The sequence below is a fragment of the Narcine bancroftii genome, chromosome 2, assembly GCF_036971445.1.
Source record: "Narcine bancroftii isolate sNarBan1 chromosome 2, sNarBan1.hap1, whole genome shotgun sequence".
Lineage (NCBI taxonomy): Eukaryota > Metazoa > Chordata > Chondrichthyes > Torpediniformes > Narcinidae > Narcine > Narcine bancroftii.
Window position 1 is genome coordinate 23,459,285 of NC_091470.1, and position 27,106 is coordinate 23,486,390.

Below are 27,106 nucleotides of genomic sequence, written 5' to 3' on the forward strand. Positions count from 1 at the left end.
TCTGGGTTTCTCCTGGGTGCTCTGGTTTCCTCTCGCCCTCAAAATGTACAGGGGTTGTAGGTTAATTGTCAACCGGGAGAACCTTTTACTGAGAAGTATGTCGAAACTTTTAATAAATTAATAACTTCCCTTTCTTGTGTTCTGCTAAGTATTGAATATAAAGCCTGTTTGCCAAACCTTTTTTTTTTCTGCATCTTTTAGTGCGCCATCGATCCATTTATGAGAAAAACAGGCAGCTTCTGTAAGTACAAAAAAATGAAGATTGCTGTAGTTTTCAGTTTCCGAGTGATTGTTTTTTTGTATTTGTGAATCTACGTTTTCTAAAGCCATCCTCTCCTCATCCTTCCAATCAACTGCTGTTGTCACGATTTATGACCTAAGCTCTGGTCTGATTAGTTTATTTGTTGCTACCTTTGTCATGTTCCCTGCCCAAAGGGATATTGATCCTTTGCTTGGGTTTCTCCAGTAAAGAAGATGCTCTTTCTTTATAAAATGAATGCCGTAAGGTACTTTCCCTTAAAATGTAATGGAGCCCAGCTCTGTGTGCTCTGCACAGAAAGAACCCAGTTAATTATTGCATTGTTACCCTCAAGGATTGTCCATGGTTTACCCACATCATAAAATGTTAATCCGGAGAGGCGTTGGATATAGAGTTTACCTTTCAGAAGTTACAAAAGCATTATTTACAGAATGTCCTCGGACTTGCCATTTTTAATCTTATTGCTTTCAGTATGTCCAGAGACAGCGCTGAAGAATTGGCACGCTGAGTTTATTAGCTCTGTAACTTTTTTTGTATTAAAACAAAGTGAATCATGAACCTTTAGAGTAAGAGAGGTATGCGCAATTATATGAAAAGGTTTGATTGTTTATGTAACCATATGTGAAAGAGAACTAATGTATTTTATACCTGCAACAGATAGATTTTTTGATGAAGTATCCAAGCACAACAATTTTTTTAGAACATAAAATATGATTATGTATAAGCAAATATCTCTCATCTCTCATTACAGTCTTTCATTTACCATATGCACTTGTATCCAGCAATATAATCTGAACCACAGATAGGTCTGGTATTAAAATTGTACTGTAGAATTGTAAATGATTGTGACCTGTGAAGTTTAAATGTATAATTGATCTGTGTCCTATGAAGAGAGTTGTTCTCATTATGCTCATATATTTATAGTAAAAATGGCTCCAAATTCAGCATCTTCCACATCCGACACTTCAGAACATCAGCAGTTTCCAGTAAGTATTGAATTCTTCCAGTCAGATACTTACTCCGCCCTTCAGAATGAGGAATAGTTCGTGTCATGTAAAATCCTAAACTGGCAATTTTTTTTGCCAAACAAAGTTTAACATGATAAATTGTCTTACTTTTCACTCGCGCAGGATTTTGTTTGTATGTTTAAGCTGCATGAACTTGAAAACTTTGTTTTAAATCTTTTCCAATGTGCCATGTTCAAAGTGTTGCTGTTACTGCACCAGTGGCCTGGGTTTAAATCTGGTGCTGTCAATAAGGAGTTTGTACATTCTCCCTCTGTCTGTCTTTCCTCCAGGTGTTCCGGTTTATCCCACTGTTCAAAAAAAAAAGTATGGGGTTGTAGGTTAATTAGGTGTAATTTAGGCGGCATGAGCCTGTGGTCCGTAAGGGCCTGTTACCATGTTGCATGTCTAAATTTAAAAATGTTCAAAGTGAACGAACACTCACAAATATAAATTGTGTTAAATGGCAAACTGTTATTGAGGGATAGAACACTTATTCTTGGTGGGTTTTTTTTGACATGCAGGGTTACCATGTAGCTTGCGTACTTTTGGTATTGTTTATTCTGTCATGCAGCTGACTTGAATCCTCTACATGCAGCTTGCTTCTGCCAGTCTTACTCACAATGAGACATTAAACTATACTGGGGACATACAGGAGACTGGAGATGCTGGATTCAAGCCGAATATGACCTGCTGGAGCAACTCTGGGGGAATCGAGCAGATAAGTCTTGATAAAGAGTTTTGGCTAAAAACCGACCATTCTTTTTCTCCTACATATACTCTTTGACCCGCTAAGTTCCTCCAGCAGATGGTATTTAGCAGTTGTTAACCTATACAATCTGAGCCCTCAATTCTTTTAATATACTGAACATTAGCAATAGGATCATAATATGTTAAATGGCAATAATCTTTACATTGAGTGCTTGGAAAGTTCCCATGGTTATTTTTAAAAACTATGGCTGTTTTCAATGGATCGTCATCCGACAATAGAATATTTTTCGTCCTGTTAAACTTGAAAATTGAACCCCCTTTCATGTCGATATCTGAAAACTACCTCGCTGAATGTTAAGTTTAAAGATTTAAGTCGTATGTTGATCTGCTCAGTTGACAGTGGGTGTCTTTTCCATATGAGTTTTTGAGCTGTTCCTGGTTTGCTTTTACAGATGATGAAGTGACAACAGTGAGTACACCAGCATTTGCAGAGTCTGTCACAGAGGGAGATGTCAGGTGGGAAAAAGGTAGTGTATTTTAGGCTGAATATCTGTTCAGTTGTGTGGAGCATTGAATAGTTGCAAAATGTTGGATTCTGCTCGATTCAGTATTTGAAAAGATGTTACTGATTTATCACATACAGCGATTAATGTATTCCTTATAACACAATTGTTCTATCCCACTCGCACACGGTCTCCTCTTTTTGAGCTTGAAGCACAACATTTTCCGATTAGGCACATGGGAATTCAATGATTTCAAATATCCAGCCCTTCCAGTTTGTATTGTAACTGTTTACGGCATAGAAACAGGCCACGTCGGCCCTTCGAGTCCACACCGGTTCACTAGAACAACTCCACAAGCTCATAATTGGTTAGTTGTGATGAAAGGTCATCAACCTGCTACAACAACTTTTTCTCTCTCTCAATACATGCTGGCCCACGACTTGTTGAATGTTTTCAATGTTCTTTTATTTCCGGTATCTAGTAAATGTTCTGTATCTCACATTTATAGTACTGTTTATTTTTGTACTTGTTAGAGCCTCACCCACCTTCTAGAACATGGAGATTAAAGCACTATACCGGCCCTTTGGTCGACAGTGTTGTGCCAACCTAATAACATGTTCAGACAATTGTTTAAAATCCCCTAATGCATAATCCTCCATTTTTCTCAGCTTCACATACCTATGTATAGTCTCTTAAAAGATCCTATTGTACGCCTCCACCTGCCTTTCAGACAGTGCCTTCTGTGCACCCTCCATTCCCTGTGGGAAAAACATCTCATGCTCTGAACTTGCTCCCAAGCACATGAAAATTTCAACCCCCGGAAAAAAGCTTCTGGCCATCCACACGATCAATGCCTCCTCATTTTATTCACCTCTATGAGGTCGCTCTTCAGCCTCCATTGCTCCATGGAAAAAAAAAAGACAAAGTTCATTCAACGACCACCTCGTAAGGCATGCTCTTCAATCCAGGCAATGTTCTTGTAAATCTCCTCTGCACCCTCTCTCTAGCATCCACATCCTTCCTGCAGTGAGGTGACCAGAATGGAACACAATATTCCAAGTGGGGACTAACTAAGATCTTATGTAGCTGCAACATTACCTCGACTCTTCAGCTCGATCCCACGATTAATGAAGGCAAACAGACTCTACAGCTTAACATATTAACCTGTGTAGCAGCTTTGAGTGTCCTGTGGACATAGACCCCAAAGTCTCTTGGTTCCTCCTCAGTCCTCTCACTGTCATTGCATTCTGTCTTCAAATTTGACTTATGGAAAAGAACCACTTTACATTTTTCTAGGTTAAATTCCATCTGTCACTTCTCAGCCAAGCTTTGCATCCTATCAATGTCTGTTGATGGTTGTTGGCAACCATCCAGACTGTCCACCACACTACCAACCTTTGTGTCATCTGCTAACTTACTAACCCCCTCTTCCACTTCCTCATCTAGATCATTTGTAAAAATCACAAAGAGGAGGGTGTCAGGACGGTTGTTGCAGAACATCTCTATGCATTTCCTTCAGACTGATCAACAAACCGTCACCCCTTTCGGCTGCTCCATTACCATTTTCATCAACTGGTCTCTTGACTTCCACTTGATCCAACATTCTATTAGTTTCCTCTACCATTGAAACAACTTAAAACAAGTATGTTTTCTCAATTTTTGTCGGTCTAATGTAAGGTTGCCAACCTGAAATACCAACCTCATCTTTCCGCAGCTGTTATCTGACTTTTGAAACATTTCTTTTTTTAATGACTTAAATTTTATTGAGTTCTTTAAAAAAAAAGTTTCCCCAAACCCTTGAGTCAGTGTTAAAGTTGTGCAAATCATGAAGTTACAAAGCATAAACATCCATAAAATAGAAACATAGTAGCAAAAAATATCAATAAATATGTGTGTCTATTTAGACCTCTAATAACAGAATAAAAATAGCCATTCATTAATGGCTTCACCACTACATCCACCATGATTCTGCCCCCCCCCCCAACCCCAGGAAACCTAGATATTTGCTTCATTTTTGTGTATAGATGTTCAATTTATCTGTTTGTAAGACGTGCGTTCAAATGCTGCCTCCTTGGCCATTTCTGAGGCCCAGTCCTGAAATGATGGTTCCCCCCCCTCCAAATTCTTTTAACCCTTAAGTATAATTTGTCTTCCTGCCATTATATATATATATATATATACTATTTGTGAAGCATTTCTAACATTTTCTGTTTTTATTTCAGATTTCAACCATCTGCAGCATAATAAATAGAACTAGACCGTTGTGCAAAATTCCTCACATATTGGGGTGTTGCAGGCTAATTAATATATTAAACGGAAGTGGTGCAATTTATTCACGCCCTTTCCCTTAAAATTATGGCGTTGCCCTTCTTTAATATGGATGATTTATTTTCTAATGCTGTTTTGATATTCCAACTGGATGGCACTTCATTTATTTACACTCTTGCCAATCTTGAGGTAGCCACTAAATAATTTCCTGGGTGACACCTGCCCTCACTCCAGTTCCTCTGTAAGGTTGTGTGATTGCTTCCTCCAGTTTCTCATTGGCATTCTTCCCATAGTAACCTCATCATGATACTATGCTAGTTTGATCATGTATGTCAACTGAGAGCTCGCTTCAACAGCACATATACTAAAATTGGAACGGTACAGAGATTAGCATGGCCCCCTGCGCAAGGATGACACTCAAATTCGTGAAGCGTTCCATTTTTTAAAAAAAAAAGTATGTCAACTGATGGAGTCTGGTTTTACCTCGCCACGACCTCCTCTAATCTGTTGCTACCTCTAATTTGTCAACTTACTTGTCTAAAGTAGCAGTAGATGAGCAGAATATTTCTTCCAGCTGAATATTGGAATAACTAGAACCATTTTCTTTGGGAACTGTGACTGTTAATGGTGTCTGATTAAAATTGGAGATCAATCTAGTGTTTGGCATCATGCACTTACTGTATATTTTGGTGTATAAGTCTCCCTTTTAAGGGTATATGGTAAATTGGGCGTATAAGTCGACCCCCATCTTCTTGCTGCCTGAGGTGCCCCCTTGACCGGCGTATAAGTCGACCTCTAAAGCTCGCGATGTCTAAGATGGTCTGTTGACCGCCTATATTTTGACCCCAATAGATCGTGCGGATTGATCTGCTGGGCATTGGCTAGAAGTAATTGCTATCATGGAGGGTCCATCGACACAGCGCAGCACGCGACGCAAACATGAAGCGAGCTTTAAGTTGTATGATAGAAAACCGTCAACTGGGCCGCTGCAAGAAAATTTGATGGGCATGTCAAGTTGGTAAGAGATTAGAGGAAGAAAGAGGAGACTTTAAGAAAAATACCAAAAAGGCACTGTTCTTTGAGAAAAGGAATCGTTCATTGGCCAGACTTGGAAAATCATGTTGCAGAATCGGGACATGAACAGAGGCAAGATTGCAACATAGTCACCCGAAATAAAATAAGAACATTTGCACTGCAGTGGGCCAAGTCACACCCAGACGTCAGTGATGATTTTGAGGCTACAGCAGACTGGTGCAATCGTTTCATGAACAGGACAAATCTGGTATTACGCCAAAAAACAAAAATTGCACAGAAACTACCAAAAGATCTTGATCAAAAAGTTGTAAGTTTTCACCAGTACTCGAGATGGCAGAGGTTGACAGCATCGAGTCCACGCTGCTGAAGATCCAGCTACGCTGGATGGGTCACGTCTCCAGAATGGAGGACCATCGCCTTCCCAAGATCGTGTTATATGGCGAGCTCTCCACTGGCCACCGTGACAGAGGTGCACCAAAGAAAAGGTACAAGGACTGCCTAAAGAAATCTCTTGGTGCCTGCCACATTGACCACCGCCAGTGGGCTGATATCACCTCAAACCGTGCATCTTGGCGCCTCACAGTTTGGCGGGCAGCAACCTCCTTTGAAGAAGACCGCAGAGCCTACCTCACTGACAAAAGGCAAAGGAGGAAAAACCCAACACCCAACCCCAACCAACCAATTTTCCCCTGCAACCGCTGCAATCGTGTCTGCCTGTCCCGCATCGGACTTGTCAGCCACAAACGAGCCTGCAGCTGACGTGGACTTTTTACCCCCTCCATAAATCTTCGTCCGCGAAGCCAAGCCAAAGAAGAAGATTATATGGAACCAGCAGAAACACCAGCATGCATTGGCAAATATCGGAAAAATGGACAAAACCCCCATGAATTTCGACATGATAGGGAATAGAATAGTGGAATGGAAAGGTGTTAAAACTGTGCAAAGCAGAAAGGACCAGGTTTACTGTGGTGTTATCGTGCGTGGCCAATGGGTTGAAGTTAAGACCCTTGGCCATTTCAAAGGCAAAATTAAACCGAAAATGAAATTTTCTGCACGTATTTTGTTACATTTTTGTGAAAAAGGATGGATGAAAATGGTGTAAAGCTAGAGATAGACAATGTGTGGAACAGGCGGCCAGGCGTTTTATGCAAAGAACAGTTTGCTAGTCTGGGATTTGTTTTGTAGTCACTTAACTGAGAACACTACAAATAGATTAGCACTACATAAAATTTGTGTGGTGATTATCCTGGATAGTTTGACATCTCTATTGCAACCAATCTGTTTGAACAAGCCATTCAAAGAGCATGTGTGCGAGGAATCAAATGTCAAATGCAGAAAAGTCATTTACAAAAGGTGTGTTGCATCACTTGATGGACTGTGTAACTCGTGCTCAAGGCATGGGACAAAGTAGAGCCTGATAAAACTGTTTAAAAAGTGCGGTGTCTCTTGTGCAATTGATGGTACGGAAGATGATTTATTGTGGGACACTGATGACGAAGCTGAAACCACCTCATCAGATACAGACTGGGACCCATATCGTGACTGTTTAAACAGTAGGAGTATTGATGTGCTCACTGCCGTCTTTACTTCAGACAATGATAGCAACTTGAAGGGTACTAATTGTGTTGTTTTCAATAAAACTCTCCAATGAAAATCTGTTGCAGTCAGGTTTTTTGTTTTTCTTGGGTCGACGTATACGCTGGATCGGCATGGATTGGATTTTAGCTGAATTTAAAGTCTCAAAAGTATATACAAGTCAACCTCCATTTTTTTGAATTAATTTTTTTGGGGTTTCACATCTCTACTTGTACGCTAAAATATACGGTAACTCAATTATATGAAAGTGGAGGAAATACCACAATGCAACTAACAAACAGGTGAAGCAGGCATTTGGGAAGATTCATAATATGCTGGCCTTTATTGTCAGAGGATTTGAGTAAGGTGTATAATTTTACAGGGTATACCTCTCACAAAATTTGTTCTTTCCTTAACAAGGATAGATGTTTTTGCTACATTGGTGTCACAGCGAGGGGAAAAAAAAAATCACCACACCCATTTGTTTCGTGATGGGTCAGTCAAATGGAGAGATTGAGTAGGATGGCCTCTGTACTTTGGAGTTTAAAAGAGGGAGAAGTGACCTCATTGAAATGTGCAAGCATTTTCAAAGCACTCTGGAATGTTTCCTCTGGCAGAAGAGTCTGGAACAAGGAGGCACTGTCCCAAAGGAAGGCAGAGGCCAGGTTGGACTGAAATTAGAAAATTCTTTGCTTGGTGAAGCTTAAGAATTCTCTGTTCCAAAGGCCCAGAAGGTTCAGTTATTGATTATATTCAAAGCTGATGGATTTAACGATATTAGAGAAAACAATGAACGTAGAACAGAAAAATGGTGTTGAATGGCGGAGCAGTGGCAAAGGACTGAATAACTTGCACTTTTTTCCTGTGTGTGTGTGTGTGTGCGTGAGAGAAGAAATTGGAGAGCTAGCAAGTACAAATCTACTTTTGAAACTAATATTTCCAAATTTATCAACCCTTGGTGTTTTAGAAGTTACCTGAGATTGAGGATTTTGGTGTTTTTTTTTTACTGCGTTGTTGCAATCCCTGTTCCTGTATCAAGCGCACCTTAACTCTGATGTTTCATTGCAGCTGTTGGCGATGAAGTAAGTGAGGATGAAGTAGTATGTGAAATTGAAACTGATAAGGTGAGTAATATTTTTGTTCTTTATCAGCCAATTATTTTTCCATTTTTCATTGGATCTGACCTGTCTACTGCACAACTGTGAACTGACAATTAAATAAAATGATTTCTAATGTTACCTTGTATTCCATTCTTGCTGAATAGAACTTTATGCCTTCAAGATTCACAGTTCTCTGTTTGCATTCATAATATGAGTACCAGGAAAGCTTAAATCTATTCTCAAGACTGCTTCAGACCAAGAATTCTGGAGGTTTAAATAGACTCATTAGTATGGGCTCAGTTGCTAGCAGCCATTGAGAAGCACATTATTATGAAGTATAACTTTATTTTCTGTCCTTTGTCTCCTGAAATATGACTTTAATAAAGGGATTGTGGAATTGGCTTTGAACATCATGTACAAGTCTTTTTTTGAATAAGAGGTAGGGAAACAAACTAGCAGAAGGATGAGGGGGGACATGATTGAGGTATACAAAATCATCAGGGGGATAGACAGGGTGAAGTCGGATTACTCGTTCCCAATGATGGGGGAGACGAGGACTAGAGGGCATAGTTTAAGAATACTGGGTAGGCCCTTTAGGACGGAGATGAGAAAACATTTTTTTACCCAGAGAAGTGTGAATCTGTGGAATGCTCTGCCACAGAGGGTGGTAGAGGCGGATTCACTGATTATGTTCAATATGTCTTTAAATATTAATGGAATACATAACCAAATTAAAAGGAAGAAACTACTAAATTTAAATGAATAAATGTATTCCATTAGAAAAAATAACATATAGGTTAAGAAATAATATTGAAATATTCGAACAAGTATAGGAGCCTTACATTAAATACAATAGCGAAAACCTACCGGGGACAAACATTACCTAAGTTGATGGAAGGAGAAGGAAAGAAAAGAATGGACTCAGTAGAATTTCTGGTGTAATTTTGTTGAATGACAACATTGTCTGACTGGCTTAATGCAACCTAGATTGTATACCTAAAATGGATGAGGGGGGGGGGTGGGGGGGTGGTTTGGGAGGAAAGGGGGGGGGGGGGAGAAAAACTCACTGTATATGTGTGAAAAAGAAATAGTGTATATCATGGCTAATGTGATTTATGGTGTGGAAAAAAAAAGAGTTAGATAAGACTCTAGTGGGCAAAGGAGTTAAGTGTTATGGGGATAAGGCTGGAAAGGGGTACTGATGGTAGTGATCAGCCATGATCTGTAAAATGGCGGTGCTGGCTCGACAGGCCGAAGGGCCTACTCCAGCTCCTATTGTCTATTGTTTTTGCTCCTTTGGAATTCTTATCATTGTACTCAGAAACCAGATCCACTACAAGTGTTTTACAAGTGAAGTGGCTACGCTTATTTGAAGTGTACAATGAGCCAGAATTGTAGGGTATTTAGACCTGTAATCTTCACTGGACATTAACAAATTTCTCACTATTGACCTGAAGAAAACCAATCCTTCTAATTGAAGTGGTGATTTTTTTTTTGTTGTTGAGACCAGTAGATTTGGATGTTAGAGCGGTAAGGAGCAGGCAATGCTAGTGGCTACATGAATTTTGTTTCCTCACAATATGAAATCCCTAAGTTAGCCTATAAAATGGAGAAATACTTTTGAGATTTCCACCCATTTATATGTTAGAACAGAAGTGAGCTGCAGAATGTATGACTTCATAATTCACAACCTCCCTTCTCGGGGGAATTATTTTGAATTTAACTGCATCAGTATGAATCCTTTGGAAGATGTGGAGCAGATGGATGCGTAAAGTGGAAGTGTGTGATGGTCCTTGCCACAATCTCCATTCCCTCACTCTTAACTGTTTCTCTGGTTTCTGTTTGCATCCTTTGTCTTATTTAACCTGATATACCTTCTTAAGGATAAGCAATTTCACCAAAAGCTCTTGTATTCAAAATATTTGTAAAACTCTCCTTTGTACCATAGGCAACACTGCTTCTACTTAAATGTCTCAGCAAAATAGCACGTGTAGAGGGTGAAAATTAATCTAACCCATTGTAGCCGTGTGCTACTTGAAAGAAGACTCACACTTAGTGTAGTCAGGTTAAGCTCTGAGTTTTATTAGGGCTCAGGTTCGAATTTTATACTTGCACTGTTCCCGCCGTGGCCCCCCTTGGCTGACAACACAACATGCATAACAAAAGCAGGTTTCCCGCTCACGGGTACTTTCCTGCATAACAATGCCCCCTTCCCTGTGCGCTGTGCAGTGAAACCAGTGCCATTTAGGGGTCGCTGGCCTTTAAGCTGCCCTTGCTGTTCACCCACCAGTTCGCTTGTTGGGGCCAGTGCCGCGGAGCAGGCTGCTGGCCACTGGTTGCGCTCACAGCCCAGAGCACTGGCTTGATCGCTGTGGTGGCGGGCCGCCACACCATCACCTAATTATGGCATTTAAATATACATAGCATTTAATATGGAGCATTTTGTGTTCATCAATGACATTTGAGCCAGATTTTGATAAATGGTTAAGTTGTGGTCATAGTGGTTGAGAACTGGAAAGCAGTAAAGAAGCACCATTTCAGTTATGGTACACTGGCATTTCAGAGCTCTGCAAAACAGCAAGTCTTCAAACGTTAGCAGCTTAGTTTATGTGAATCCTTGTTAAATTTCCAATTGATTATTTTGACTTCCCAAGAAGACGGTGCTAGAATGTTCTTTGTTTTCTGCAATGGTCTGAACTTCTGAAGGTGCCAGGTCCTGTTGCTTCAGTCCAATCTGCTCAATTCATCTTCTGAAATTATTATCATAAGTTATAGCATCAGCCTGATGCTTTCCTCGAGTAAATCGCCCTCTAAAAGTAAACTTAACGAGTTATGTTCTCAGCAGAGAACAGATGCTTTGATTTGAGATACTGTTCATAAAGGTTCCTGTTGGCAATGAGCTTGAGTGAAAAATACCCATCAGCTTTTTTTAAATTGATGGCTTCATCAATTCTCCCGTTTCTCATAATTTGATAATTTTTCAGTCATTCTACTGATCCAGCTAATTTTTAGCATGCATTTGTATTATTCATGCATTCGTTTTTCATATTTGTGGATCTCTGATCTTAAATAAATATTTAAACTTTCCACATCCTGTCACAATATTGATGACTCTTTCAATCATTCCTTTCATGGTTTTGCATCTGGGTTAGTGTTGGACTGCACATTGTTCCTTACCCCAAACCAGTTGGTCAGGGAATTCGGGAATAACGAAGGCTTTGCCATATTAGTATTTGTTTGCAGTCCATATAAACAGCCTTCTTTGATCATCTTCTGTAGTTGTAGACTATTATCATAATTTTTCATGAGTTTTAAGACTATTTCTTAACCACCCAGTTTTTCATCTCATAGTTTGATACAGAATGTTAAGATGATGCTCTGTGTCAGTTGACAACAAGAAATGAAAGGTGGCAGAGGCCAACATTGAAAATATAACTTGCCTGGTCATAATTTCTGCAATAAATACTTTTTTTAAAAAAAAAAAACAGACATCTGTGCAGGTTCCCGCTCCACATTCTGGTGTCATTGAGGAGCTCCTGGTCCCTGATGGGGGTAAAGTGGAAGGTGGAACTGCTCTCTTCAAACTTAGGAAGACAAAAGGTGAAGTATCCTGTATATTGCATAATATTTTGATTTTAGGAAATTGCAGGTTTTAAAAAAAAGTTTAAAATAATCTTATTTTCCACTTTCTTAGATGATGCTGCTGCAAAGGACAAACCAGCAACACCCTCTGCTGCCACACCAGAAGCTCCACTTCCACCCACAACGCCGCCCCCTGCGGCCGCAGCAGGGGCAATTCCAACCACAATGCCTCCTGTGCCACCTGTTCATGCACAAGCCATGCATAGTAAACCTGGTGAGGTTCAAACAGAATTAAATTAACCATACGTCAAATATCTCCACCTTCTTCACATTGAATCAATGTCACTTCTTAAGCCTTGCCAGGTCATGCACAATTAGATCCCCCATTCGCTGGTTCATTGGGTCGTACTCTTCTTTTTCTTTGGCTTGGCTTCGCGGACGAAGATTTATGGAGGGGTATGTCCACGTCTGCTGCAGGCTCGTTGGTGACTGTCAAGTCCGATGCGGGACAGGCAGGCACGGTTGCAGCGGTTGCAAGGGAAAATTGGTTGGTTGAGGTTGGGTGTTGGGTTTTTCCTCCTTTGTCTTTTGTCAGTGAGGTGGGCCCTGCGGTCTTCTTCAAAGGAGGTTGCTGCCCACCGAACTGAAGATGCACGGTTGGAGGCGAGATCAGCCCACTGGCGGTGGTCAATGTGGCAGGCACCAAGAGTGGCAGACACCTCTAACCTGAGGTTAAAGGTGGCAAATTCATGTCCCACTCCAGAACCCCGAGCAGTCTCCGTCCGATACAATCACATTCTTGATGAATGTGAAGAAATAAATACCTTGACTTTATTTCAAAGAAGAGTAGGGAAATTGCCTGTGGGCCTGACCAACGACTTTGTATATAGGTGTACACAAAAGAATATCAAATTATCTGATCGGTTGTCACAGTTGGTGGGAACTTTTATGCAAACTGGCATTTACATGCTCTACTTTTCAACCGTGAATACACTTAAAAAATATTTTCTGTAACCAACATTTCAGGTCAGAGCTCTTCAGCGAGGGCTCAGGCCCGAAATGTTGGTTATAGTGAAATCCCAAGTATCCAGCACCCACAGGAATTGTGGATGCCGGATATGCAAATTTTCCAGTGTCCTGAGACACATTCTTACTATACCTAAACTGATACCCCTGCATTAAGAATAAAGAGTTAAAAAGACAATAGACAATGCAAAATGTAAAGTAATTCGAAATAAAATCAATATTGTGGCCATTAATTGTTTAAAGTTCACTTTATTCAGGTAATTCCCGTAACTTACAAAATTTAAATTTGAACCCCAGTCTCTATCAGGGAAAGAACATTGAAGTTTTAACAGATCACTTTTATTTCATAGAGCATTCTCCTCGCTCCTACTTTAGACTTCCTCTGAGATTATGCACTCAAACTTTTTGACGGAGCAAAATGCACCGTTGACTAAAACAAGACGGTGTAGTAAATAAAAATAAAAGGTTGTTAATCTTTATAAATTTTTGCTACGTTTGACTATTCAGAGCATTTTTTTTTCAGTCATTGCTTAGTAGTGCATACATCACTACAACATAGTTACATTGTTAGCTTATAGCTCTCTTGTTTAAAGGCTGTTTTGCTGCATTATCTGCCAGGATTTAAATGAGGGAATAACCCATACATAATGTCAAACATTGTACTTCTGTTCTAGTATCAACAGTGAAACCTACTGCAGCGCCTGTTGGACACTTGGCTTCAGATATGGGACTGAAAGATGTAAGATCAGAACACAGGGTAGGTATGAAGAGTCCAATTAAATGATTTGGTATGAATTGAATGTCAGAATCAGAAATTTTTAACATGAACATTCATGAAATTCAGTGTTTTATGGCAGCATCATACTTGTTCCTTTATACCATCGCTGTAGGGAATAAATAATAAAGATGTTGTGCAAGAAGTAAGGCAGTGTCTTTGGGTTCATAAAATTATTGATTATTCAGGAATCTGATGGCAGCAGGGAAGAGGCTGTCCTTGTGCCGTTGAGTGCTCGCCTTTAGGCCCCTGTACCTTTTCCCCAATTCTAGCAAATTGAAGAGGGAATGGCCTAGGTGGTGGGGGCCTTTGAAGGTAGAGGTTTTATATTTAACACTATATATAAATAGCCATCAGATAATTGCAACTGTGGTGTTTTTAACTTGCACTGACATCCTTGCCTGAGAGCAGTTTCATTTGAAAATTCCTTGATCTCTTGGCTGGTATGTAACATTGGAAAGCCATGAAATTATCTCCAGATACAACCGTAACTCACAGGTGGGCACTACCTAGAATTTTGTAGCTTTCCTTTTTTTCCCCTTCAAATGTCCATTAACTGCCAGCACATTACATGATGGAACTAGTTCAACAAGATTTCTCTAACCATCCAGATATTCAGTTAAGCTTTGTATTCATTATGTGATGTCTTGGAAGTTTCAGATTTGCATTTTTCAACAAACAATAACTTTGCCCCCTGCTGCATTGAGGATTTTAAAGTCATAATTATTGCTGTTTTCTAGTTTGCATCCACTATTATCAACCTGCGGATTTGTTCAGCAAAGAGATCCTGTTCATCAATCAACTTTCGAAAGAACTCCATGTGTATATTTTTTTTTAACTTTTTTGATCATAAATACTGTAGCTGTGAGAAACTAGCATTGACTAAGTATCATGTGTTTGACGTGCCTCCATTTATAAGTAAGGAACACTCCAGGCCCAATTCCACCTGAAGCAGAGGAGGCCACTTCATTGCCACCTGGTTTATTACTCCCCTCTCTTCCTCCCAAATATTCATTCGCTCCACATATTCTGACTCCGCTATATATTTCCCCATAAGCCGACATAAATAGTGCAGTAGAAAAGCCACTGAAGTTATTTGCGTTAAGCTATGCCCTCCCAAAACTAGTAGAGCTGCTGCCTTACAACTCCAGAGACTTGGATTCAATCCTGCCCTTTCCAGCCTCTGTGGTGTTAACTGCACGGAATTCCTTCAGGTGTTCTTTTTTCCTACATACCTAAGATGTGGATTGGTATTTTAAATAGCCACTCTAAATTGACCTTCTGCAGGTGAGTGGTAGAATCTGGAGGGAGTTGGCGGGGTGGGGGGGAGAGATAATGAGATGATTTAAAGCCGTGAAAAATAGAATTGCTCTGCCAAATAGCATAGTTCAAATGTTCTCTTTCTACCCTGTGGAGATGTTGTAAACCTTCAATCTCTACCAGCAAGAGGAGTCGCGGGCAGCGGGAGCACATCCATTTTCAGTTGTCACTTCTTATGCTGTCCTGAGTTGTAAAATATCTTGCTTTTTTTTTTGATAAGCATTGGATTTCTCCTGGACCTCTGCAACCAAAAGCACCTTCATCAAAAAGTCTGGGGCCCTTCAGAGGTCATGAGGAATAGGGAGTAATTGCCAGAGTCTCACTGACAACCCCCACATTGTATAACTGCCATTTTCCCATCACATTTGGACATTCTGACTTCCAATGGGTTTATTTGCAAATCCTACTGTGGCTTTACTCCTGCCAATCTCAAGACTTTAAGTCTTGCAATCCTTCAATTCTGACCTCTTGGATTGCCCCTGAATGTCATTGTTCCACCTTTAGCAACTTTGTCCTGAGCCGCACTATCTCTAAATGCTGGAATACCTCTCTGCCCGTCTCTTTCCCATGTCCTTCAAGGGATTCCCTAAAACTTATTTCTTTCACCAAGTACTCAGCCAGCTGCCTTAATACCAGGTAATTTATACATACAGCATAGAATCAGGTCCTTTTAGCCCACGAGCCCGGTATGTTTTGAACAGTGAGAGGAAACGAGCACACGAAAGAAACCTTTGCCGACACGGGGAGAATGTGCAAATTCCTTACAGTGTGAGATTCAAACCCAGGTCACTGGCCCGATAACAGTGTCGAGCTAGCTATTAGGCTAACCGTGCCAACTGATATCTTTTTTTTTGGGTACGTCTCTGCAAAGCACCACAGGATGTGAAATTTGCTTTATATGTACAGGCTGTTTATCATTTAAAATGGAAACATTTAATATTTGACTTTCAAATGATTAGGTGAAAATGAATAGAATGCGACAGCGAATTGCACAGCGACTAAAGGAGGCTCAGGATACTTGTGCCATGCTGACAACGTTTAATGAGATTGATATGAGGTAAGGTGGATTCTGTCACCATTCAGCGTGATGAGAGCCATAAACTTAGCTGTAATTGTCATTTATTTTGTGTGCTTTTATGATTTGATGAGAGAAAACTGAATAGAAAACCATTGTTCAATGTGTACTGCAGAATTGTGTTAGGTACGGCTAGTTGTCTGCTTCTAGAGGAGTTGAGATGTCTACTGCATTGTTACCATTGAAGGTGTATCAGTCCAGGGCATTATGACTCTCTGTAGATATTGGCCAAAAGTGCCTATACCTATATGTTCTTTGTTTTGAGGGCAGATGTAGATATTCTGTTGGAGTGGGAGGGGTAATGAGTGGCCTCCCCACATTGCACCTGCTCATAGCCAAATTTAGCTTGGGCATTGGTGTGTCCGGTTGGGTACCATTAGGGCCACTCCATGATTGTTGCCCGCCCCGTGAGATAGTGGAGACTGGCAACTTTGTATTGTTGATCATGGTAGCCAACACATGCTTAATCATTTCGACAAACTCCGCCATCAACTTGGCTGCTTTGTCCTCTTCTCTCCCCTCTTTCTTGATCTCTTCTGTGTTCAAGCAGCTTTTCTGGAAATGTACACAGAAGATTACAGGGCATTGTCTTGACTTTAAATCGAAAGTAACTGCAATATCTTGAAACACCATTGGGGAAATTGCCTTCCAATTTTGTGTAAACTCCATGCAAATGGAACAATCATCGCCACTTAACGACAAACATGTGTAAATATTTGTTCTAAAGTGCTTTTTGTTGTAAGTTGCACAGATGCACCATGTTAATTTGAGTAAATATTTGTCTCTTGTGTTAGAAATAAAGCTTTTATCATTTCTTTTAAGGGGCTAATAAGCCAGTTTTGGTTACAGCTCTTTGGGATCGTGTTGTGTGTTCTGTAACAATACCTACTTAAACAGATTAGTGAAGAATGCATTTTACAAGACTAGCATCTGCATGGAGACCGAAGAGAAGGAAGAAAGAGATGGGGGAGAGAGATAAACCCTCAAGGGAGAAGCTTAGTCTTCAAATGAAAGCAGTTTAATGATGAGGCAATGGAATTTTGATATCGTTAGACTAGAAGATTTTATCATTTCTGGCTCCTTTTCTTGTGTTCTTGCATCTTGGGGATGCATAATAGTGTTAGTTAAGTAATCCTAGATTTAATGACCATAAGTGCAGGAAAACAAACAGGGTTAAGGGGAAAACACAGACATAGATTCCTTTTATTGGGTCAGTGAGCTGGCTTTTAACTATTTCATTTGAAATGTATATCCTCAGTGCTTTGACATGTACTTACTCTCTGCTGGGAATTTTGTCTTCTGTGCAGTTTAAGATTTCACTCTGTTGAGGTTTGAAACACTTCTATATTTTTCACGTGTAAAGTCGGTATCAAATTTTCCAAAATGAGTAATGCTCTGGGTTGCAGCGAAGCCACAGGGCCATTTTTTTTTGTTGTTGCATATGTAGCATGTCTATTCTCTATGGAAATTTATGAGTTGGGTCACAGATTTATAATTTGCCACTGGCTATGTTTGGTTTGGACAGGTGAAAACTGTCAAAAGTGGGAGGGCCCTGCCCTTTCCAGAATTCCTTTTTCTATATCCCACTAAGAGAGGTCAATCACTACCAATGTGTCACCTTTTGGGATTGATCTTCCCCAGCCATCTCCCTTCTCTTCATTTTGTGCTGTTTGACATACCAGTTGCAGGCCTGAATTTCATCAGAAATTGTACTGTATGTCTGTGTGGTTGATAACCTTAAGAAGATTGGTTTGGCAATTAAAATCAATAGGTTTCAAATATCATTTTAGCGGTAACTTCTGCATAAGTCAGAAATTTCAGGGTTCGCTTTACACTCCCTACCACATGGGACTGAGTCCTGACCGAAACACTTTCAGTCCATAGTTATGAGCAAATTTAGTTGATTGTCATGACATACATTTACAGTGATGTACTTATATTGATTTATCTGTGGGGAAAAAAATCATAGAACACTACAGCCCTTCAGCCTGCGATGTTGTGCCAACCTATATATCTTTCTTTAGCTTGGCTTCGCGGATGAAGATTTATGGAGGGGTAATGTCCACGTCAACCTATATATACCTAAAACTAAACCCTCCCTACCTCTTAACCCTCTATTTTTCTTTCATCCATGTGCTTGACTCAGAGTCTCTTAAATACCTCTTTTGTTCCAGCCTCCACCACCACTCCTGGCAATGCATTCCAAACACTTACTCATGATGCCTCCCCTAAACCCTCCTCCCTTCACTTTTGTACAGATGCCCTCTGGTATTTGCTATTCCTTCCTGGGGGAAAAAGGTGCTGACTGTTTACCTGCCCCTGAATGTAATCTTGTAGAGCTCTATTGTCACCTCTCATCCTTTTTCTCTCCAAGGAGGAAAGCCCCGGCTCTGCTAACACTCCTAAATATAATGGCTTCTCATCATCGGCTGCTTCTATCGCACCCTATGATTTTTTTTTCTCCTTTGCGGTGGGCCTGTTGCTCAGTTGCAAAGGACTAGCTTGCATAAGCCAGTGGGTACAATTTAATGATAGAAACAGCGGTCGTTACCACCGTGCCACACTTGAGCTAAAGCTATGAGATGCATCGTGCCCAGTGTCAGAGTAACGTCATAAAAATTTTTCTTCGTGTTTGAAACTGAAGTGAAAAGCAATTTACCGTGGGACAGAGCAAACAAAAGGCAGCAATTCTGATTGGATGAAGTAGAATGAAATTTAGTGTTGGGGTGACTGTATTTTGATTGGACTGAAATCATTTGAAAACTTTCAATCATGTAAAAAAAACTAGTCCAATTATAAGGATTGAATTGGTCCTGAGCAAATGTTTGTTGTTGGAAGTCTTTAAAATGTGAAATAGTAATACATTCATTGAAATAAATGTCGAGAATGAAGGCAGAGTCTCTTGAGCTTTCTGTTAGGCAGCTCAATGTAGCTTGAGACCAGGTGAATATTTTATTCATTGTCTACTCAGATTCGTAAAACAAAAAAAAATTCTGCTACCCCCCCACGCTTCACCCACTGTATCCTCTCCTCACCTGGTTCCATCTCTCCCTTAATGGCACACATCCTTCACTTTCCTTACTGATCAGATTCCAGCATTGCTATGGTTTGTTTCTCCACTTGTCACCCTCCAACATCTGGTTCACTCTCTTTCTACTTCACCTGGCTCCTGCCTATCATTCTTCACCCCTCCTTGGTCCACCTATCATGTACAAAGTCTCACCCTTTCCTGTCTTCTCTTTATTACTAGCGATCTTCCCTCTCCAATCTCAGTCCTGACGTGTCTCCTCCCATAGTCTCAACCATTATTTTCCCCCTCCTTCCTCCCCACCCGTAGATGTTGATCGTCACTCGAGTTCCTTCAGCAGTATTTTTTTTCTGCAAAAAAAAACCCAAAATGATTCAGCAGTATTCAAGGCAGGAAAATGTTCAAAGTTGATTCTCAATTCATTTTCCTCAACTGTGATTCAGCCTCGTGCATTGTTTTTATTTCAAGAAGTCTATATTTACTGAAACAATAGCTATTTAACAGCATTCTTGTGGCTTGTGTTTTTTTTCCTGAAGAAAATATGTGGAGATTAGTTTAAACTTGTGATTGATCCTCAAATCTGCACGCATATCTTGTGTTGACTTCTGGGTAGAAATCTGTGCTTTTGAAACAACCCACTGACGTGCTGCAATGTTGGTTAACTTTGTTCGGGAATTCCTTCTAATTTGTGCTTCATAGGCTGTTTACTTTCATATACCACTGTTGGCAAATTGTTTTTCTTTGCAGCAACATCCAAGAAATGAGAACTTTGCACAAAGAAACATTCCTCAAGACACACAACCTGAAGCTAGGTTTCATGTCTGCATTTGTTAAGGCGTCCAGTTTCGCACTACAGAATCAGCCAGTGGTGAATGCTGGTAAGCAGTGCTTGTGGATTATTGCGACCTATTACTGCACATAATTGAGCAAAAAGGAGCCAAAGTCCCTTTAGGATTTTCGGAACACACACACAGACACGAACACACACACACAGACACACACACAGACACAGACACGAACACACACACACACAGACACGAACACACACACACAGACACGAACACACACACACAGACACGAACACACACACATAGACACGAACACACACACACAGACACGAACACACACACACAGACACGAACACACACACACAGACACGAACACACACACACAGACACGAACACACACACACAGACACGAACACACACACACAGACACGAACACACACACAGACACGAACACACACACACAGACACGAACACACACACAGACACGAACACACACACATAGACACGAACACACACACACAGACACGAACACACACACACAGACACGAACACACACACACAGACACGAACACACACACACAGACACGAACACACACACACAGACACGAACACACACACACAGACACGAACACACACACACAGACACGAACACACACACACAGACACGAACACACACACACAGACACGAACACACACACACAGACACGAACACACACACACACGAACACACACACACAGACACGAACACACACACACAGACACGAACACAGACACAGACACGAACACAGACACGAACACACAGACACAGACACGAACACACAGACACAGACACGAACACACACACAGACACGAACACACACACAGACACGAACACACACACAGACACGAACACACACACAGACACGAACACACACACAGACACGAACACACACACAGACACGAACACACACACAGACACGAACACACACACAGACACGAACACACACACAGACACGAACACACACACAGACACGAACACACACACAGACACGAACACACACACAGACACGAACACACACACAGACAGATTGTTGGGGGGGGAGGAACAACACTTTCCCTGTCTCCTTTGTCATAGACATAATCAATCACTTCTCCCCTAATCGTCTGCAATTAACACCTTTTGTTGGTCTGGGCTCCAACACTGTCTATTCTGAGATTTCCTGTTGCTGTCTTTAAGGAGTTTGTATGTTCTCCCTATGTCTGCGTGAGTTTTCTCTGGGGGCTCCGGTTTTCTCCCACCATTCAAAACATACCGGAGGTGTAAATTGGGCTGAAATGGCCTGTTACTGCACTGTATATCTAAATTTAATTTTTTTTAAAAAATTGCTTATTCCTTGAAGAAAGACCCACTTCCTATATAATATATCTTAGTCTCCTATGGGTGCTGAAAGACAGCTAAGTTCCTCCAGCATTTTGGTATATTTTTACTACAATCATGGCATCTGCGGACTTTCATGTTTCAATTGTTTATTTTTCTGTCTAGTTATTGATGATACAACCAATGAAATAATCTACAGAGACTACATTGACATCAGTGTGGCTGTAGCAACGCCAAAGGTAAGCATTTGTTGACCTTGAATTGGTCTCTGGCATCCTCAGGTAGGCTACTGACTTCTCATTAACACATCTTGTGCTTGAGTATTTAAGAAGACCGAGTTGTTGTTCATTCAAACAGAATGAGCATCATATAGTTTTTGTTTTAAGTTTTGTATTGTCATGCACAATGTGGGGAGGGGCTAAGGGGCGATAGGGTATCGAGAGAGGTGGAGAGATGGTAGAGGAAGGGATTATTGGGAGCAGGGGGTGGTTACGAAGAAAAGGAATGTAGCAGTTAGAGATTGACGCCCCCTCTTCATCTCCCACACCTTTATATAACTGATACGTCCCCTTCTCACTGTAGTCATGATGAAGGGTTCCAACCCGAAATGTTGACTGACCATTTCTACCCAAGGATGCTGGAAGACTTGCTGAGTTCCTTCAGCAGCTCATGGTTTGGAAAAGTTTTTAAAAAAAAAAGTTAATTTGATGCTTTACACAGAAGGTGATTGGAATTTGGAATGCACTGCCTAAAGGGTTTAGTGGAAGCAGCTCTGCATTTGAGAAGCTTCTGGACAAGCACTTGAATTGCATGGAAGGCTGTGGACCAAGTAAATCAGAAAAGAACAAATTGGTACAATGGTTCATATGGACAGACTGGGCCAAAGGACCAGTTTCTGCAACTCCATGAATGGCTTAAACAAAGCGTGCAGGAACTGTAAGTATTTAGGACGGCAAATAGAAAGTTGGCCTTTTTTTTTTGCAATGATGTCTTGCCAAAACATCATATACCATTTTTGAAGTTTCGGTCTCCTCATCTAAGGAAGTATATGTTTTCACGAAGGCAATATCGAGATGTTACTTTCCTGGAATTAATGACTTGTTTTGTGTGAAAAGTTTGAGGTTCCTTTCATTGTCCTGTACATAATGCACAAAATGAGCTTACTTTTGTTCGCCCGCAAAGACGCACAAAGAGATGCTACCCCTACCAAGAAGAGAAAGAGAACCACCACCTCCTCTGATGCCACTGCCTCTTCCCCCACCCCCCTCTCCCCTCACAACCTCCTAGTCCAGCAGTGGACCAAAGCTCCAGGCATCAAAGTCCCCCTCTTCGACTCCTGGTTCAAACCAAAGCTTTTGGCTACTGAAGGGCTTTGGGCGCTGTGCTTGGCATCCACACTCTCATGAACTTCAGTCCTGATATCTCATTCCTGTGAGGCAAACTCCAGCCTTGTGTGTGTCCTTTGCCAGCTGATCTCCTTACTGATGCTGCAGTCACCCACCTTGTAGAGTCACCTCCCAGGTTTCTCCTTGGCAGTGGGTAGGTGTTGTTCTCCCTTCTTGGTACTCCCCTAGAGCCAGCAATCTTTGTGGTCTGAGTTGCTAAGTGTGCTTGCTGTCATTTTTTGGCACAGACCTCACTAGGTTCTGCAAGCCATTTAAACCTGTACAGAGCCACTGGCCTAACCATCAGCCAGTATGACCCCAAGGAGGAGCACTCACTAGAAGGCGTCTCCGTTCTTTGCTCCTTCCAAAAGCACACCAGCAGCTGCAGTGATGCCATTACTGTAACTGCAGCGGTGTTGCCATTTCAGCTGGTTCTCATTGGAACTATGAAAAATGAGGAGTGATCTTTATAAAACTTCAAGTCCCTCAGAACTTATAGTACATGGAGCTGAAGCCGAACCAAATCTTACTGAATGGAGGTGGGCCATATCCTGTAACCTACTCCTGGTTCTGTTTCCAGTGTTCTTCGGTTTGTCTTTATCTTGAAATTGTCTAAAACGACACTGCTTTTATTATAAAAAAACTATTAGTGGATCACTGACATTTTTCATTTAACACTTATTGTTGGTTCAAGCTAAAATAAATTTTCTCTTAAATCTCCTGCATAGAAAAAAACTTGAGCTATTTACTTCAATAATAAACATTATGTAATTTAATTTTTTTCTTCCATCCGTAGGGACTGGTCGTTCCTGTAATACGAAATGTTGAAACTATGAACTATGCTAATATTGAGAAGGCGATCAATGAGCTCGGAGACAAGGTGATTATTAAAGCATTATTATTGTTTGATAGTTTGTATTCCAATACTGGTCAGGCACATTTTCCTGTTTACACTTTTTAATCAACATTAATTAAGCAACTACTGGAGTATTGGATCCAGTTCTGGGAACCATACATTGGGAAAACTGGCAATGCCTTGCCAAGTGTGCAGAGGAGATTTACTGGAATAATTCCCATAATAAAGGACATGTGGTATGTAGATAAGACTGGAGAAGCTGGTGGTTGTTCTTTGATTATAGAAGATTCGAAGGGGTCCTGATAGAGATGTACAAGATTGAGGTGTATACACAGATTAGCTAAAGGGAAATTGTTCTTGCTGGAAATTTGAAGAAACAAGAGAAGATATTTACATATTCACGATTCCTTACTTGTCATTTTACTAATACAGAAAATGTACTAATACATTAAATTCATCAACCTTTGACTGCCAAAAAAGGCACATAAAGAGGTGCCGCTAACAGCCAGTGCCTCCAACAGTAGGAGAAGGATAAGCAAAAGAGAGTTCTTTCAGGGATATGGAATGACCGTGGATTCGCCTTCAGCATTCACACAGCCTCCTGCTTGATCCATTGGTGAACCTGAGCTCCCAGATGTGATCCTCCAACACAATCAGGAAGCTTTCAGACCCTGAGGCTCCTTTGGGAGCCCTTCTTCCTTGGCGCTTTCTCGTATCCCAGGTCCGATACCTGGCTCCCACGAACCTGTCTTCAGCGACCACAACCTGAGTGGGTCCTTGCAGCCACTGAGCCCGGATTTGGTCAATGATCCACTCAGGTCTCGCTGCCTCGCAGAAAATGCCTGTTCTCACAAATAAAACACCAAAATGGTTGAAGTTAAAACACAAGGCTGGAGGAACTCAGCAGGTCAAACAGTGTACAGTACAACTCCAATTATCCAAAATGGTCAGGTCTGGGCCCACTTCAGATAAATGATATTTTCAGATAACTGGTCATTTAAAAAAAAAAGTCCAGTAGCAATAGTGAATCACTTGTAACAGTGTTTAAACAACAAGGGAAGGCTTTCAAAGCATAAAATAATGTTTAATTCTCACCACAAAACAACCAACCTGAACAAAATAAGATCAATCCAACACCAAAAACTCCAAATTCTACTCAGAGGTTTTTCCAAAATATCAACCTTTTTTTTCAACCTATTATGGCAGTTCGGCTCCAAAAAAAACTTTGGATAACTGAGGATTTCTGATTATCTTCATTTATCCAAAAACTTTCAGAAGTAAAATGATGTCATATGGGCTTCAAAATTTTTCAGATAAATGAGGATTTTGGATTTTTCTGAAATTCTCAATTATTTGACAATATATCAATAGATTTCAGAGCTGAACAGACCTCACTTCTGGGTCCAAAAAATTTTGGGTATCAGGATTTTGGATAATCTTGAGTTGTAACCAATATTTTGAGCTTGAATACATTGCTTTATCTTTGCTGTATAAAGAACACTGTTTGACCTGAGTTTCTCCAGGTTTGTGTTTTTAATCCTGTTCTCCAACTGATTTTCTTTGAAAGCTCTTCACTGCACATTCAGTTTTACTTCCCAATTCTTCACCTGTACTACTTGATGTTTGCATTGTTCCTTTTATATCAGAAATATAGGATTCACAATATTCTGGTTCCTTTATTCAATCACTTAACTTTTTCCCAGACCTGAGCGTCAACTTTTGTTTCTTGATCCCAAGTTTAGCAAGTTTGAGATGCACTGTTTTCCTTTTTGTTATTGGTTCCTTGCTAATTTGGCCTGTGACCATTTGATTTTCTGTTTCTTTAAGTAGCCTTACAACTAGAGTCCAAATCGCTTCAGTGCAAAATTATGCGGCTTTGATGTTTTGACCAGGTGCATTGAAAATAACAAACCAAAAAGCTTATAGCGAGGCAAAAGAGACTAAATGTTATCATTATCCTTGATTCTCTTTCCATGGAACAAAGTGTACTTGGCAGAATTAAAATGAGTAGTATGAGGGGTATAGGTAGAGTAAATTTCTTCAGAGGTTAGGTGAGATACCAACCAAAGGCAATGGGTTAAGGGTGAAAGGGGAACATTAGGGGAAGTTCTTCTACACAGAGAGTAGTGTGAGTGTGAAACAAGCTGCCAGTTGAAATAATGAATGTGGGCTCAATTATAACATTTAAGAAAAATGTGGACAGGTACACCGATGGGATGGGTATGAATGGATATGGACTGGGAGCAGGACTAGAAGGGCCTGTTTTTGTGTTGCAATATTTTATGGTTCTAAAAGACAGGATGTTTTGAATGGAGAAATAGAAAATGAGGATTGAATTCTGTTTAAATCCTGAGTGATCTAAAGTGAGACTCGATAGGATGAGAAAATAATTTGGCACATTTGAAGGTCCTAACTTGCTTTACACTGATGCAGGCCCGTAAGAATGAGCTGGCTATAGAAGATATGGATGGAGGGACTTTCACAATAAGCAATGGTGGTGTGTTCGGCTCTCTGTTTGGGACGCCAATTATCAATCCACCTCAATCGGCCATCCTAGGGATGCATGGTATCTTTGACAGGCCGGTTGCAGTCAAGGGCCAGGTAAGTAATGAATTTTATACATCTTAAAGTTCATTGATTGGAAATATTCTAAAATGATTTAAAATATTGTTTCTTCTGCCACAAGGTAGATTGGAACTTTTGGTTCCCAATTTGATGTAATCTTAGAATACTTTTTTTTAAACTCACATTCCACTTTAAGTATTCCCTATGCCATATGTGCTTTGTAAGGGATTACTTAAGGTGATATGTGAGTGGAAAGAAAAGTTTGAAAACCACTGTTTTAATCGTCCCTCATTGACTCGTTATGTGCAGGGTTTCATCACTCCAAAGGAAATGGGCCAATGACAATTTTCCTCAAGCAAAATATTTCAGTAACAATTGGGTCTTGAGCAGTGGTTCTCAACCTTCCCTTCCCACTCACGTACCACCTTAAGTCATCCCTTACCTATCACAGAGCATCTATGGTATAGGGTGGAATGTGAGTTTTTTTTAAAAATTGCCCACCCCTGCTTTAGTATTTCTGGCAAGTTTTGTCTAGTTCCCCATTAAACTTGTAGCGCTGACTCAAAGCCATTTTCATATCTGAACTACCTGGTAGATGATACTTCCCATTGCCTGCAAGCTGAGCTCAGAAACCAACTTGTCTGACCACATTGAAATAGGAAATGTACATCTGGAGAACAGACAAATGGCAGAGTTCTGCATGCTTGCAGAAAGTTTTTTTTTTGCTGACTACAAGGCAGATTTCTCATTCCTCTTGACACCCACTTCCCGCCTTATTGTATTACTTGGTGTAAAAGATTGTAAAGTTGAGGGGAGATGGTAGTAGAATATGTTTTTTTCCAAAACACCTTGGAATACAAAATTTGATGTTGAAGAAGCCTATTTTGGAGCTTG

General features: G+C 40.6%; 1 protein-coding gene and 1 non-coding gene across 3 annotated transcripts in view; both read left to right on the forward strand.

Moving 5' to 3' along the window:
- Positions 1–27,106, forward strand: part of dlst (dihydrolipoamide S-succinyltransferase) — a 39,992-nt gene that overhangs the window by 9,318 nt on the left and 3,568 nt on the right. For both annotated transcript variants that reach the window (XM_069916109.1, XM_069916108.1), the window contains exons 3-14: positions 202–241; positions 1,184–1,245; positions 2,427–2,501; positions 8,424–8,479; positions 11,944–12,055; positions 12,150–12,311; positions 13,738–13,820; positions 16,118–16,215; positions 20,009–20,139; positions 21,572–21,645; positions 23,588–23,671; positions 26,081–26,248. In XM_069916109.1, coding sequence (XP_069772210.1) covers positions 202–241; positions 1,184–1,245; positions 2,427–2,501; positions 8,424–8,479; positions 11,944–12,055; positions 12,150–12,311; positions 13,738–13,820; positions 16,118–16,215; positions 20,009–20,139; positions 21,572–21,645; positions 23,588–23,671; positions 26,081–26,248 — 1,145 coding nt within the window. The remainder of the gene's footprint in view (positions 1–201; positions 242–1,183; positions 1,246–2,426; positions 2,502–8,423; positions 8,480–11,943; positions 12,056–12,149; positions 12,312–13,737; positions 13,821–16,117; positions 16,216–20,008; positions 20,140–21,571; positions 21,646–23,587; positions 23,672–26,080; positions 26,249–27,106) is intronic.
- Positions 5,086–5,190, forward strand: LOC138755978 (U6 spliceosomal RNA). The gene has a single exon (XR_011352673.1). It is a non-coding gene; the product is annotated as a U6 spliceosomal RNA (small nuclear RNA).